This window comes from Zalophus californianus, chromosome X (genome assembly GCF_009762305.2).
Source record: "Zalophus californianus isolate mZalCal1 chromosome X, mZalCal1.pri.v2, whole genome shotgun sequence".
NCBI lineage: Eukaryota > Metazoa > Chordata > Mammalia > Carnivora > Otariidae > Zalophus > Zalophus californianus.
The window spans coordinates 57,021,719-57,038,294 of NC_045612.1; the positions used below are offsets into that span (position 1 = coordinate 57,021,719).

At 36.8% G+C, this 16,576-nt stretch overlaps 1 protein-coding gene across 1 annotated transcript in view; it reads right to left on the reverse strand.

The window, feature by feature from the left end:
* DACH2 (dachshund family transcription factor 2) overlaps window positions 1–16,576 on the reverse strand; it is a 927,084-nt gene that overhangs the window by 146,951 nt on the left and 763,557 nt on the right. Inside the window, exon 5 of the mRNA XM_027608947.1 lies at window positions 16,311–16,469. Coding sequence (XP_027464748.1) covers window positions 16,311–16,469 — 159 coding nt within the window. The remainder of the gene's footprint in view (window positions 1–16,310; window positions 16,470–16,576) is intronic.

Sequence of the window (16,576 nt, forward strand, 5' to 3'; positions counted from 1 at the left end):
CTGGAGGGCTATATCTCCCAGCACCCTCACCCATTTTGCCCATCCCCCCACCGGCAACCACCGACTTGTTGTCTAACAAGAATGATTCTGTTTTTTCATTTGTTTATTTCATTTTTTTTAAGATTCCACAAATGAGTAAAATCATATGGTATTTATCTTTGTCTGATTTTTTCACTTAGCATAATACATTTTAGGTCCCTCCCTGCTTTGCAAATGGTAAGATCTCATCCATTTTTATGACTGAATAAGATGACTAAGATGACTGAATATATATATATTCATAATATATGTATATATATTATCAATAGACTCAGATTGCTTCCATATCTTGGCTACTGTAAATAACACAACATTAAAAACTAATGATGTACTGTATGGTGACTAACATAACTAAAAAATTATAAAAAATAATTGCAATAAATGTAGGGATGAATATATCTTTTGACTTAATGTTTTCATTTTTGGGGATAAATACTGAGTAGTGGAATTATTGGATATAATATTATATTTTTAATTTTTTGAAGAACGTCTATACTGTTTTCCAAATTGGTGCACAAATTTACACTCCCACCAACAGTGCACAGGGGTTCCTTTTTCTCCATATCATCACCCAACTTATTTCTTGTCTTTTGATACTGGCCATTCTGACAGGTGTAAGGTTATAGTTTTGATCTGCATTTCTCTGATGATTAGTGATGTTGAGTATCTTTTCATGTTTATATTGACCACTGTATGTGTCTTTGGAAAAATACCTAATCAGTATCTCTGCCCATTTTTTTTAATTTGTTTTTTAGATTTTATTTATTTATTTGAGAGAGAGAGACAGGGATAGTGAGAGAGAGCACAAGTCGGGAAGAGAGGGAGAAGCAGGCTCCCCACAGAACAAGGAGCCTGATGCGGGACTCGATCCCAGGACCCCGGGATCATGACCTGAGCCAAAGGCAGACGCTCAACCAACTGAGCCACACAGGCACCCTCTGCCCATTTTTTAATAAGATTGTTTGCTTGTTTGTGTTTTGGTGTTGAGTAGTATAACTTTTTTTTAGTTTTTATTTAAATTCCAGTTAATTAACATACAGGGTAATATTAGTTTCAGATGTACAATAAAGTGCTTCAGCACTTCCATACATCACCTGGTATTCATCACAATTACTGTACTCCTTAATCCCCATCACCCACTGAACCCATCCCACCACCAAACTCCCTTCTGGCAATAATCAATTTGTTCTGTATAGTTAAGAATCTGTTTCTTGGTTTGCCTCTCTCTTTTTTCCCCTTTGTTTTGTTTCTTAAATTCCACATATGAGTGAAATCACATGGTATTTGTCATTCTCTGACTGATTTCACTTAGCATAATACTGTCTACCTCCACCCATGTTGTTGCAAAATGGAAAGATTTCATTCTTTTTACGATTAATATTCCATTATATATATATATATGTATATATATATATATAATCACATCTTCTTTATCCATTCTTCTGTCATGGATACTGGGCTGTTTCCATAATTTGGCTATTGTAGATAATGCTGCTTTACATAACAGGGTGAATGTATCCCTTTGAAGTAGTAATTTTGTATTCTTTGGGTAAATACCTAGTAGTGCAATTGCTGGATCCTACAGAAATTCTATTTTTAATCTTTTGAGGAACTTCCATACTGTTATCCAGAGTGGCTGCACGAGTTTACAATTCCCACCAACAGTACAAGAGGGTTCCCCTTTCTTGACATCTTTGCCAACAACTGTTGTTTCTTGTGTTGTTGATTTTAGCTATTCTGACCAGTGTGAGGTGATATCTCATGGTAGTTTCTATTTGCATTTCCCTGTTGATAAATGATGATGAGCATCTTTTCATATATCTGTTAGCCTTCAAAATGTCTTCTTTGAAAAAATGTCTATTCATGTCTTCTGCTCATTTTTTCATTTTATTATTAGTTTTTTCAGTTTTGAGTTTTATAATTTCTTTACATATTTTGGATACTAACACATTATCAGATATGTTATTTGCAAATATCCTTTCCCATTCCATATGTTGTCTTTTAGTGATTGTTTCCTTTGCTGTGCAGAAGCTTTTTATTATGATGAAGTCCCAATACTTTATTTTTTCCCTTGCCTCAGGAGACATACTTAGAAATAAGTTGCTAAGGTCAATGTCAAAGAAGTTACTGCCTGTGTTCTGTTCTAGGATTTTTGTGGTTTCAGGTTTCACATTTAGACCTTTAATATATTTTGAATTTACTTTTGGGTATGGTATAAGAAAGTATTCACATTTCTTTCTTTTGCATGTGGCTGTCCAGTTTTCCTAAAACCATTTGTTAAAAAGAGTTTTCCCAGTGGATATTCTTTCTTGCTTTGTCAAAGATTAATTGACTATATATTTGTGGGTTCATTTCATCGTTTTCTTTTCTGATCTATTGATCTCTATGTCTATTTTTGTGGCAATACCATACCATTTTGATTACTACACCTTTGTAGTAGTAATATAACTTGTAATATAATTTGATGTCCAGAACTGTAATGCCTCAAGCTATGCTTTTCTTCTTCAAGATTGCTTTGGCTATCTGGAGTCTTTTGTAGTTCCATATAAATTTTAGGATTATTTGTCTGAGCTCTGTGAGAAGTGCTGGTGATATTTTGATAGAGATTGTTTTAAATGTGTAGATTGCTTTGGGTAATATAGACATTTTAACAATACTTGTCTTTCCAATCCATGAGCATGGAATATATTTCCATTTCTTTGTGTCCTCTTCAATTTTTTTCATAAATGTTTTATACTTTTCAGAATACAGGTTTTTCACCACCTTACGTTGGTAAGGTATATATCTAGGTCTCTTACTATTTTTGGTGCTATTATAAATGGAATAATTACTTAATTTATCTTTCTGCTGCATCATTATTGGTGTATAGAAATGCAGCAGATTTCTGTATGTTGATTTTTTTATCCTGAGACCTTACTAAATTTGATTATCACTTCTAGCAGATTTTTAGTGGAGCTTTTTAGGTTTTCTATATATAGTTCATGTCCTCTGAAAATAGTGGAAATTTTACTTCTTCTTTGTCAAATTGGATGTCTTTTATTTGTTGTTGTTGTTGTTGTTTTCTGATTGCTGTGACTAGACATTCCAGTACTATGTTAAATAACAGTGATGAGAATGGACCTTCTTTCTTTCTTCCTGACCATAGAGGAAAAGCCCTCAGTTTCTCCTCATTAAGGATGATGCTAGGGTGTCTTTATCTGGTTTTGTATTAGGGTAATGCTGGCCTCAAAGAATGAATTTGGAATTTTTCCTGCCTTTTCTATTTTTTGGAATAGTGTGAGAAGAATAGGTATTCAATTCTTCTTTATTTTTTATTATGTTATGTTAATAAACATATATTACATCATTAGTTTTTGATGTAGTGTTCCATGATTCATTATTTAAGAATAACACCCAGTGCTCCATTCAATACATGCCCTCTTTAATACCCATCATCAGGCTAACCCATCCCCCCAACCCCCTCCCCTCTAGAACCCTCAGTTTGTTTCTCAGAGTCCATAGTCTCTCATAGTTCATCCCCCCCTTAGATTTCCCCCCCTTCATTTTTCCCTTACTACTATCTTCTTCTTCTTTTTTTTTAACATATAATGTATTATTTTTTTCAGAGGTACAGGTCTGTGATTCAACAGTCTTACAAAATTCACAGCACTCAATATAGCACATACTCTCCCCAATGTCTATCACCCAGCCACCCCATCCCTCCCACCCCCACCACTCCAGGAAACCTCAGTTTGTTTCCTGAGATTAAGAATTCCTCATATCACTGAAGTCATATGATACAGGTCTTTCTCTGATTGACTTATGTCGCTCAGCATAATACCCTCCAGTTCCATCCATGTCATTGCAAATGGCAAGACTTCATTCCTTTTGATGGCTGCATAATATTCCATTATATATATATACCACTTCTTCTTTATCCATTCATCTGTCGATGGACAGCTTGACTCTTTCCATAGTTTGGCTATTGTGGACATTGCTGCTATAAACATCGTGGTGCACATACCCCTTCGGATCACTACATTTGTATCATTGGGGTAAATACCCAGTAGTTCAATTGCTGGGTTGTATGGTAGCTCTATTTTCAACTTTTTCAGGAACCTCCATACTGTTTTCCAGAGTGGCTGCCCCACCTTGCATTCCAACCAAAAGTGTCAGAGGGTTCCCCTTTCTCTGCATCCCTGCCAACATCTGTCATTTCCTGACTTGTTAACTTTAACCATTCTGACTGTTGTGAGGTGGTACCTCATTGAGGTTTTGATTTGGAGTTCCCTGATGCCAAGTGATTTTGAGCAATTTTTCATGTGTCTGTTAGCCATTTGGATGTCTTCTTTCATGACTTCTGCCCATTTCTTGATTGGATTATTTGTTCTTTGGGTGTTGAATTGGATAAGTTCTTTATAGATTTTGGATACTAGCCATTTATCTGATATGTCATTTGCAAATATCTTCTCCCATTCTGTCAGTTGTCTTTTGGTTTTGTTGAATGTTTCTTTTGCTGTGCAAAAGGTTTTTATCTTGATAAAGTCTCAGTAGTCCATTTTTGCCCTTGTTTCCCTTGCCTTTGGTGATGTTTCTAGGACGAGGTTGCTGCGGCTAAGGTCGAAGAGGTTGCTGCCTGTGTTCTCCTTCAGGATGTGGATGGACTCTTGTCTCACATTTAGGTCTTTCAACCATTTTGAGTCTATTTTTGTGTGTGGTGTAAGGAAATGGTCCAGTTTCATTCTTCTGCATGTAGCTGTCCAATTTTCCCAGCACCATTTGTTGAAGAGATTCTCTTTTTTCCAGTGGACATTCTTTCTTGCTTTGTCGAAAATTAGGTGACCATAGAGTTGAGGGTCCATTTCTGGGCTCTCGATTCTGTTTCATTGATCTATGTCTGTTTTTGTGCCAGTACCAGACTGTTTTGATGATGACAGCTTTGTAATAGAGCTTGAAGTCCAGAATTGTGGTGCCACAAGCCTTGCTTTTCTTTTTCAACATTCCCTTGGCTATTCTGGGTCTTTTCTGGTTCCATACAAATTTTAGGATTATTTGTTCCATTTCTCTGAAAAAAGTGGATGGTATTTTGATAAGGATTGCATTAAATGTGTAGATTGCTCTAGGTAACATTGAAATCTTCACAATATTTGTTCTTCCAATCCATGAGCATGGAACGCTTTTCCATTTCTTTGTGTCTACTACAATTTCTTTCATGAGCATTTTATACTTTTCTGAGTATAGATTCCTTGCCTCTTTGGTTAGATTTATTCCTAGGTATCTTATGGTTTTGGGTGCAATTATAAATGGGATCCACTCCTTAATTTCCCTTTCTTCTGTCTTGCTGTTGGTGTATACGAATGCCACTGTTTTCTGTGCATTGATTTTATATCCTGCCACTTTACTGAATTCCTGTATGCGTTCTAGCAGTTTTGGGGTCGAGTCTTTTGGGTTTTCCACATAAAGTCTCATATCATCTGCAAAGAGTGAGACTTTGACTTCTTCTCTGGCGATTCGGATGCATTTTATTTCTTTTTGTTGTCTGATTGCTGTGGTTAGGACTTCTAGTACTATGTTGAATAGCAGTGGTGATAGTGGACATCCCTGCCGCATTCTTGACCTTAGGGGGAAAGCTCCCAGTTTTTCCCCATTAAGAATGATATTTGCTGTGGGTTTTTCACAAATAGTTTTTATTATATTTAGGTATGTACACTCTATCCCCATACTCTGAAGAGTTTTGTTCAAGAAAGGATGCTGTATGGGGTGCCTGGGTGGCTCAGTCATTAAGCATCTGCCTTCGGCTCGGGTCATGATCCCAGGGTCCTGGGATCGAGCCCCACATCGGGGTCCCTGCTCAGCGGGAAGCCTGCTTCTCCCTCTGCCCCTCCCCCTGCTTGTGTTCCTTCTCTCACTGTGTCTCTCTCTGTCAAATAAATAAATAAAATCTTTAAAAAAAAAGGATGCTGTAATTTGTCAAATGATTTTTGTGCATCTATTGAGAGGATCATATAGTTCTTGTTCTTTCTTTTATTAATGTATTGTATAACATTGATTGATTTGTGAATGTTGAACCAACCTTGCAGCCCAGGGATAAATCCCACCTGGTCGTGGTGAATAATATTTTTAATGTACTGTTGGATCCTACTGGCTAGTATTTTGGTGAGAAGTTTTGCATCCATATTCATCAAGGATATTGGTCTGTAATTCTCCTTTTGTTGGGGTCTTTGTCTGGTTTGGGGATCAAGGTAATGCTGGCCTCATAAAACAAGTTTGGAAATTTTCCTTCCATTTCTATTTTTTGGAACAGTTTCAGAAGAATAGGTATTAATTTTTCTTTAAATGTTTGGTAGAATTCCCCTGGGAAGCCATCTGGCCCTGGGCTTTTGTTTGTTGGGAGATTTTTGAAGACTGCTTCAATTTCCTTAGTGGTTGTAGGTCTGTTCAGGTTTTCTATTTCTTCCTGGTTCAGTTTTGGTAGTTGATACATCTTTAGGAATGCATCCATTTCTTCCAGATTCTCTAATTTGCTGGCATACAGTTGCTCATAATGTTCTTATAATTGTTTGTATTTCTTTGGTGTTGGCCTATATTGCTATATACTTTCCTCTTAGGACTGCCTTTGCTGCATCCCAAAGATTTTCAACAGTTGTGCTTTCATTTTCATTTGTTTCCATGAATTTTTAAAATTCTTCTTTAATTTCCTGGTTGACCCATTCATTTTTTAGTAGGATGCTATTTAGCCTCCATGTATTTGAGTTCTTTCCAATTTTCCTCTTGTGATTGAGTTCCAGTTTCAAAGCATTCTGGTCTGAAAATATGCAGGGAATGGTCCCAATCTTTTGGTACCAGTTGAGACCTGATTTGTGACCTAGGATGTGATGTATTCTGGAGAATGTTCCATGGGCACTAGAGAAGAATGTCTATTCTGTTGCTTTGGGATGGAATGTTTTGAATATATCTGTGAAGTCCATTTGGTCCAGTGTGTCATTTAAAGTCTTTATTTCCTTGTTGATTTTTTGCTCAGATGATCTGTCCATATTAGTGAGGAGGGTATTAAAGTCCACTACTATTATTTTATTGTTGTCAATGTGTTTCTTTGCTTTTGTTATTAATTGGCTCCCATAATTGGCTGTTCCCATGTTAGGGGCATAGATATTTACAATTGTTAGACCTTCTTTTTGGATAGACCCTTTAAGTATGATATAGTGTCCTTCCTCATCTCTTATTATAGTCTTTGGTTTAAAATCTAATTTGTCTGATATAAGGATCACCACCCCAACTTTCTTTTGGTGTCCATTAGCATGGTAAATTGTTTGCCACCCCTCACTTTCAATCTGGAGGTGTCTTTTGGGTCTAAAATGGGTCTCTTGCAGACAGCATATTGATGGGCCTTGTTTTTTTGTCCAATCTGATACCCTGTGTCTTTTGATTGGGCATTTAGCCCATTTACATTCAGGGTAACTATGGAAATATATGAATTTAGTGCCATTGTATTGCCTGTAAGATGATTGTTACTGTATATTTGCTCTTTTCCTTTCTGATTTCTGTTACTTTTAAGCTCTCTCACTTAAAGGACCCCATTCAATATTTCTTGTAGGGCTGGTTTCATGTTTGCAAATTCCTTTAGTTTTTGTTTGTCCTGGAAGATTTTTATCTCTCCTTCTGTTTTCAGTGACTGCCTAGCGGGATATAGTATTCTTGGCTGAATATTTTTCACATTTAGTGCTCTGAATATATCATGCCAATCCTTTCTGGCCTGCCAGGTCTCTGTGGATAGGTCTGTTTCCAATCGAATGTTTCTTTTTTTTTTAAGATTTTATTTGTTTGACAGAGAAAGACACAGTGAGAGAAGGAACACAAGCGGGGGCAGTAGGAGAGGGAGAAGCAGGCTTCCCGCCGAGCTAAGAGCCCAATGTGGGGCTCGATCCCAGGACCCTGGGACTGTGACTTGAGCCGAAGACAGACTCTTAACGACTGAGCCAGCCAGGTTCCCCGTCCAATCTAATGTTTCTACCATTGTTGGTTACTGATCTCTTGTCCCGAGCTGCTTTCAGGATTTTCTCTTTGTCTCTGACACACATAGGTTTTACTATTAGGTGTCAGGTGTTGACCTATTTTTAATGATTTTGAGGGGGCTTCTCTGTGCTCGTAGATTTTGATGTCTGTTTCCTTCCCCAAATTAGGGAAGTTCTCTGCTATAATTTGCTCCAATATGCCTTCTGCCCCTTTCTCTCTTTCTTCTTCTTCTGGGATCCCAATTATTCTAATATTGTTTTGTCTTATGGTATCACTTGTATCTCAAATTCTGCCCTCGTGGTCCAGTAGTTGTTTATCTCTTCTTCTCAACTTCTTTATTTTACATCATTTGGTCTTCTATGTCACTAATTCTCTCTTCCGCTTCATTTATTCTAGCAGTTAGAGCCTCCACTTTGATTGCACCTCATTAATAGCCTTTTCGATTTCAACTTTGTTAGATTTTAGTTCTTTTATTTCTCCGGAAAGGGTTCCTCTAATGTTTCCATCCTTTTTTTAAGCCTAGCTAGTATCTTTAGAATCGTCATTATGAAGTCTAGTTCCGACATCTTACTAAGGTCTGTATTGATTTGGTCCCTGGCAGTCGGTACTCACTCTTGTTCTTTTTTTTAGGTGATATTTTCCATCTTGACATTTTGTTCAGAGGAGAATAGATGAATGAAAGAACAAAATGTGAGCAGGGTAACAATGACTCCAGATAAATATACACTTAACAAATCAGAAGAGACCTGCAGGTTTTCAATTTCTTCTTGTGTTCCCTCTTCATGTGTAAAATAGCAGCTTGGTGTTCTTTTGGAAGGTCAATCTAGCAATAGGTATCATTGTGATTGAGAGAGCAGACTCTAGATCTAGAAAGCCTGGGCTGAATTCTTGCTCTGCCACTCAGAAGCAGTGGGACCTGGGTCAAATTTTTTCACCTTCTGTGTCTTTGTTTCCTGATCTGGCAGCCAAGGAATTCAGAAAGTCTCTCTCTCTTTATATATATATATATATAAAGAGGTTTTACTATTAAAAATATATATATATACTATTAAAAATATATATATATATATATATATATATATATATTTTTTTTTTTTACTTAGATCTTTGGCTGTGGCTTTATCTTGTTCTTTCATTCCTCTGTCTTGGCATTTCATTTAAATCTCTGCCTTCTTCTGTGTTAGAAAATGAAGTTACGTTTCCCTCTCCTGAACTTAATGGCCTTATGAAGAAGAGGTCATGTAGTATGATGGGCTTGGTATAATAAGGAGTGACTCTGGTCTGTGCTGCATGTGCTCTGCTGTTGTGTTTTGGCTGCTCTTTCTTTCAGGCCATTCATCTGCAGAGGCTTTCCTTGCCTGCTATGGGCAGTGTTTTGTTCCTGACTTGAATATGGTCAGTTTTAACTAGGTGTGTTCTGGTTAGCTTTGAAATGAGACCTAACAGTACCCCCACCAGAACTGAGCCCCTGTAAACTCTCTTGTAGGGTAGAGGTGGTATGGGCTGTGGTTTGTTCTGGTCTTTGGGGGAAGGAGCCCTCTGGGCTTGAATGAGTTAAGTGTGACTTGGTAGGGCAGATCCACCAGAGCACAGGGGATGGGACTTTGTGTAAGCAAGTTAGGTAGCCAGTGTTATCACTATACTGCTTCCTACAGGTGGCTCTGTGTTTATGCTGAGAGACTTGGGGGGGGGGAATGGTGCCAGCCAGTTCCTTTGTTCCCAGACACATATCTTAATGAATGATGCCAATCAGGGAACTGCTCAGAGAACAGTGAATAATCTCTCTAGGGTGTGCCCCAGGTGCTCTTCAGGTCACTGTTTCCATGCTGTCTGGCCCTGGGTCATTTGCCAGTCTTCTCTCTAGGAGCAGAGGAGTGCCCTCCAGGCTCTATCCCAGGCACAGCCCCTGACCTTTCAAACTCCAGGCTTTAAGCTCGGCTGGTTGCAAGAACTCACAAAATTCAGTCCCTCTTTCTTTCCCATGCCAATAGCATGCTTCCCTTGTGTTGTTTCCCTGTATGCTCCACTGTCTTGTGCCTTTCTACAGGACCATGGCTCCCTCACCTCTGCAGCAGCTGTGATCTCTTTCTCTCCTAACCCTCAGCTCTGCACTTCTTACCTTCTTTGATGTGCCCTCTTCCTTTTTGTTATGTAGTTTGTTTTGTCAGTTTTCAGGTGATTTCTGGGGTATTTAAGATGATTTGATAGTTATACAGTTGTGTTTGTGGGATGAGGTGAAACTAAGGTTTTGTCATCATCTTCTAAGCTCTATGTAAGTTCTTTATATTTTTGGATATTTACGCCTTATTGGGCATATCATTTCCAAATATATTCTTCCATTCAGTAGGTTGCCTTTTGTCTTGTTGATGTTTTTGTTGTGCAAAAGCTTTTTATTTTGATATAGTCCCAGTCATTTATTTTTTTTTCCCTTGCCTTAGGAGACACACATAGAAAAATGTTACAACTTATGGCAGAGAAATTGCTACTTGTGTTCTCTTCAAAGATTTGTATAGTTTCAGGTCTCACATTTAGTTCTTTAATCCATTTTGAGTTTACTTTTATGCATGGTGTTAGAAAGTGGTCCAGTTTCATTCTTTACATGTAGCTGTCCAGTTTTCCCAACACCATTTATTGAAGAGGTTGTCTTCCCCATTGCACATTCTTGCCTTCTTTGTCATAGATTAATTGACCAGATAATCAGGGATTTATTTCTAGTTTTTCTATTCTGGTCCTTTGATCTACATATCTATTTTTGTTCCAGTGCCATTCTATTTTGATTACTACAGCTTTGTAGTGTATCTTGAAACCTGGAATTGTGGTACCTCCAGCTTTGTTTTCTTTGTCTCATGATTGCTTTGAGTATTTGGTGTCTTCTGTAGTGCCACAAAGATTTTTGTATTATTTGTCCTAGATTTGTGAAAAGTGCTGTTGGTATTTTGATAGAGATTTCATTGAATCTCTAGATTGCTTTGTGTAGCATGGACATTTTAACAGCATTGGTTCTTCTAATCCATGAGCATGGAAGGTCTTTCCAGTTGTTTATGTCATCTTCAATTTCTTTCCTCGGTGTTTTGTGGTTTTCAAAGTACAGGCCCTTTACCTCTTTGGTTAAGTTTATTCCTAGGTATTTTATTCTACTTGGTGCAATTGTAAATGGAATTTTCATAAAATTTCTTTCTGCTTCTTTGTTATTTGTATAAGGAAATGCTATCAATTTCTGGGCTTTATTTTTGTAACCTGCAAATTTACTGAATTAATTTATTACTTCTAGTAGTTTTTTGGTGGAGTCTTTAGGGTTTCCTATGCATAGTATCATGTCATCTGCAAATAATGAAAGTTTTACTTCTTCCTTACATATTTGGATATTTATTTTTCTTGTCTGATTATTGTGGCTAGGATTTCCAGTACTAAGTTGATAAAAGTGATAAGATTAGACATTCTTTTTTTGTTCCTAATCTTAGAGGAAAAGCTCTCAGCTTTTCTTCATTAAGAAGTTACCTGTGGGTTTTTCATATATGGCTTTTAGTATTTTGAGCTATGTTCCCTTTACAATACCACTTTTACTGAGAATTTTTATAATGAACAGATGTTAAATTTTTTCAAAATTTTTCTGGTGTATTGAAATGATCATATGATTTTTATCCTTAGTTTTGTTGATGTGGTGTATGACGTGGATTGATTTGTGAATATTGAACCATCCTTGCATCGCCAGAATAAATCCTACTTGATTGTGCTGAATAATCCTTTTAATGTATTGTTGAATGTAGTTTGCTAGTATTTTGTTGATGATTTTTGCATGTATGCTCACCAAGGATATCTACCTGTAGTTTTCTTTTTTTAATGGTGTCTGCCTGGTTTTGGTATCAGGGTAATGCTGACCTTGTATAATGTATTTGAAAATTTTCCTTCCTTTTCTATTTTTTGGACTAATTTGAGGAGAATAAGTATTAACTCTTCTTTAAATATTTGGTAGAGTTCACCTCTGAAGCGATCTGGTCCAGGACTTTTTTTTTTTTTATTTTGGGGAGTGTTTTCGTTACTGATTTAATTTCATTACTTGTTATCAGTCTGTTCAGATTTCTGTTTCTTCATGGTTCAGTTTTGAAAGATTGTATGTCCTTCTGTTGTTGGATAAAATGTAAAAGTCCATTAGATCCAGTTGATTGATGGTGCTTTTCAGTTCAATTATGATCTTCCTGAATTTCTGTCAATTTAATATATCCATTTCTGAGAGAAGAGTATTGAGGTCTCCAATTATAATAGTGGATTCATCTATTTTCTCTGGCAGTTCTACCAGTTTTTACCTCACATATTTTGACACTCTGTTAATAGGAGCAAACACATTAAGGTTTATTAATGTCTCCTTGGAGAATTGGCCTCTTTATCATTATGTAATACCCCTCTTATTCTTGACAATTTTTCTTGCTCTGAAATCTGCTTTGTCTGAAATTAATATAGCTATTCCTACTTTTGATTAGTGTTAGCATAGTAAATATTTCTCCATTCCTTTACTTTGAATTATGTCTTTAAATTTAAAGTGAGTTTCTTATAGACACCAAATAGTTTGATATTCTTTTGTTATCTGCTCTGACAGTCTTCATTCTTTTATTGCTGTTGTTTCATTTTGGTTATTTTGCTTGATACATGATTACATAAGAGGTATATTGCAAGTAATGGCCAAGACATCAACATTCTTAGTCACTAGAGTACATGGGGCAATCTATGTCTGTAATTGGTGTATTTAGACCAATCATATTTAAAGTGATTATTAATAATTGGATAATTACTTATAATATTTATAAGTGTTATCTATTCATTGACCTTTTTTAAAAAAATCTCTTCCACTCTTGTATTCTCTGGTATTAACTGACTATTTTATATGATTCTCTTTCCTCTCTTCTCTTAGTATATTAATTTTATTTATTTAAAAAATTTACGTGGTTGTCCTGGAGTTTGCAATATGCATTTACAACTTATAAATTCACTTGCAAATAAGTCTATACCATTTCATGTGTAGTGCAAGTATCTTTCAGCAGAATATTTTCAATCCCTCCCTCTTATCCCTTATAACATTATTGCCATTTATATTATTTACCAATACATTGTTATTATTATTTTGAATAGAGTATTATTTGTAAGACTGATTAAGAATAAGAAAAAAATACATTTACCTTAATGTATTCCTTCCCTAACGTATATCCAAGTTTCTGACCTAAATTATTTTCCTTCTCTCTATAGACCTTCTTTTAACATTTTGTATAATGCAGATCTCTGGTATGATAACAAATTCCCTCAACTTTTGTTTGAGAAAGTCTTTATTTCCCTCTTCACTACTAAAAGGAAATTTCACTGGATTCAGAATTCTAAGTTGGTGTTTTTTGTTTTTGTTTTTCTTTCAACACTGTAACTATTTCACACCACTTTATTCTTGCTTGCGTGGTTTCTGAAGAGAAGTTCAGTGTAATTCTTATCTTTGTTCCTGTATGGGTGAGGAGGATTTATTTCTCTCTGATTTTTTATTTTTTTAAAGATTTATTTATTTGAGAGAGAGACAGCGAGAGAGCATGAGACGGGGGAGGGTCAGGGGGAGAAGCAAAATCCCCGCTGAGCAGGGAACCTGATGTGGGACTTCATCCCAGGACTCCAGGGTCATGATCTGAGCCGAAGGCAGTCGCTTAACCAACTGAGCCACCCAGGTGCCCCACTCTCTGATTTTTTAAAAAGATTTTCTCTTTGTTTTTGATTTTGCAGCTTTAGTATAATATGCATAAGTGTAGTATTTTTTAAATACTTATTCTTCTTAGTAATCTCTGAACTTCCTGAATCTTTTGTTTGATGTCTCTCAATTTGGGAAAATTTTCAGTCATTGTTACTTTAAATATTTCTTCTGTTCCTTTTCCTTGTTCTTGTTATTTTGGTATTCCCATTACATTTATTCTACACCTTTTGTAATTGTTACACAATTCTTCAATATTCTGTTCTTGTTTTTTTTTTTTAATCTTTTTTTTTTTCACTTTTCTTCCATTCTGGGAAGTTTCTATTGATATGCTTCAATATGTGACTCATGAAAGTGCAAAAGTGATAGGAAAGAGCAGCCTGGAGCCCTGGTGATGCCCCCTCTTCAAGAGTGAGTGTGGGAGGGGGCGGGGGCTGGAGTGTTGAGGGGGCAGCTTTAGGACACCTCCGCTTAGTCAGCATGGTTAAAGATGAAGAGGGTCTCGTTGGCTGCAGCCCTGGCCTGACTACATGGGGTGTACTTTGATTGGCAGACGAAGCTGTTGACCAGGGCTCACTTGATGTGCTCCTCCTGGGCAGCCTTCAGGTTCTCTTTCTTTCCATCATAGGCCTTCAGGGCAGAAGCTTGCAGGGCTCAGCCACAGGAGAAGGTCAGGGCCCACGTCTTCAGCAGGGGGCACTTGTTGATGGTATTGAGGTTGATGGATGCTTCCTCCTCCTGGGAAGGTGATCCAGTGACTTAGTTGACTTTGTCTGGACTACTGGTGAGCCCATCAAAGCTATTCATTTTGTTGAAGTGTTTTTGATTTTTAGCATTTACTTTTGCTTCTTAAAATTTTCATCTCTCTGCTTATATTTCCCATGTATTTTTTATTCAAGTATAATTAACATACAGTGTTAATATTCCCATGTATTCTTGTACGTTTTCCATTTTCTTAGTATACAAATTATAGTTATTTTAAATTCCCATCTGATAATTCTAAAATATATGTTATATCTAATTCTGGTTGTGATGCTTGCTTTATATCTTTGGACTGTGTTTTTTGCCTTTTTCATGCCTTGTAATTTTTGTTTTGAAGCCAGACATTATGCATTGGCTAAAAGGAACTCAGGTAAACAGGTTTTTAGTAAGAAGCTTTACTTTTATCTTACCGGGAGTTAGGTTATATTTACTGTTTGCTGTAGCTGTTGTATTAGTGCTGGTAATTTCTTGTCCCCCTATTATCTGTGTATCCTAAAGAATCCAAATTCAATTGGGTCTGAGGACTTCAGTTTTCTCAGTTGTAGTCCACTATTCTGATACAGAGTCTTATTGTGGTGGTGGTAAAATATGTAAGGAGGAGAAATATATTATTGGATTTCAGTGTCTTAGTGAGCCTGTGTCCTTGGGCTGTGACTTTCACAAGTGATTTTTAGCTTTTTTCCCTCTTACATGAGAGAGGAAGGCTAGAGGGAGCTAGAGTTGAGTATTTCTCTTTCCCCACAGGAAATGTTAAAGAGGCTGGGGAAGGGTGTGTTTCCCTTACTTCACAGCAATGATTACAGGGTGCTGGATTTTAATATATACTTTCCCACACATCAGTTAGGCTCTGGTAAAACAAAGTAGTTTAACTCTGGTAAAGTAGTTTCCTTCGAGGGTAGGCTTTTGTTAAGGAAAACAGAACACTCTGGGCATATATTGAAATGGGTAATTTTCTTGTCCCAGAAACATGAAGGGAATTTTCTCAGGTCTTCATCCTGAGAACCTAAAAGTGCTCCTGGAGTTGACTCATGAATGTGCAGAGACGTACTAAGAATTGGCCTCTAGGTTTTTTTTTTTCCATGAATAATTAAGAATTTATTTAAATTATTATAAAATATTCATTATTATTTTTTGCATTTTGATTATGTTATGTTAATCAGCACACATTACATCATTAGTTTTTGATGTAGTGTTCCATGATTCATTGTTTGTGTATAACACCCAGTGCTCCATTCAATACGTGCCCTCTTTAATACCCATCACCAGGCTAAACCATCCCCCCACTCCCTTCCCTTCTAGAACCCTCAGTTTGTTTCTCAGAGTCATAGTCTTTCATGGTTTATCTCCCCCATCAATTTCCCCCCTTCATTTTTCCCTTCCTACTCTCTTCTTTTTTTTTTAACATATAATGTATTATTTGTTTCAGAGGTACAAAGGTACAGATTCAACAGTCTTACACTATGGTGAGCACTGTGAATTGTGTAAGGCCTCTAGGGGTTTTTATCTCTCAAGCTGGGTCCACACTGAGTCTCCAGTAATTTAAATGTTTCTACCAGACTCTAGCTGTGGCTTCTGCTCCCTATAAGCTCTGACTCTCTATCTGCCTATCACTCTTCTCAATCTATCTTTACTCTCTAAAACCTACACTCTTAAATGAATCCCTCTCAATCTACCCTTATGACTTCAAATTGTTAAACCTTATGGAAGAAAAATACACTAGCCCTGCTCGCCCACGGCATCCAGTGGGTCTTGTGTAGTATTTTTCTCAACACACCAAGATTTGAAAGGGCAGTATACATACTATTGGTCAGTAAATGGTTCTGCTGCAGTGGATTGAGGGTAGGAGCACCCCCAAGACTTGGCTGGCTAGCAAGGGTTGCATGAGCAAGTCCATGTTGGGGTCCAGGAGCAGCAAGAGAAGATTGCATCTTATCCTTATCCCAGGAGGATTCACTTCCACCTGAAAAACATTCGTATGAACAGATTGCAATTTGGCAAGTTTCCATGAGAAAGCTTTTTGAAAATTCTCTTTCAGGGGTGAAATTATTAAGCTTACATCTTAGAAAA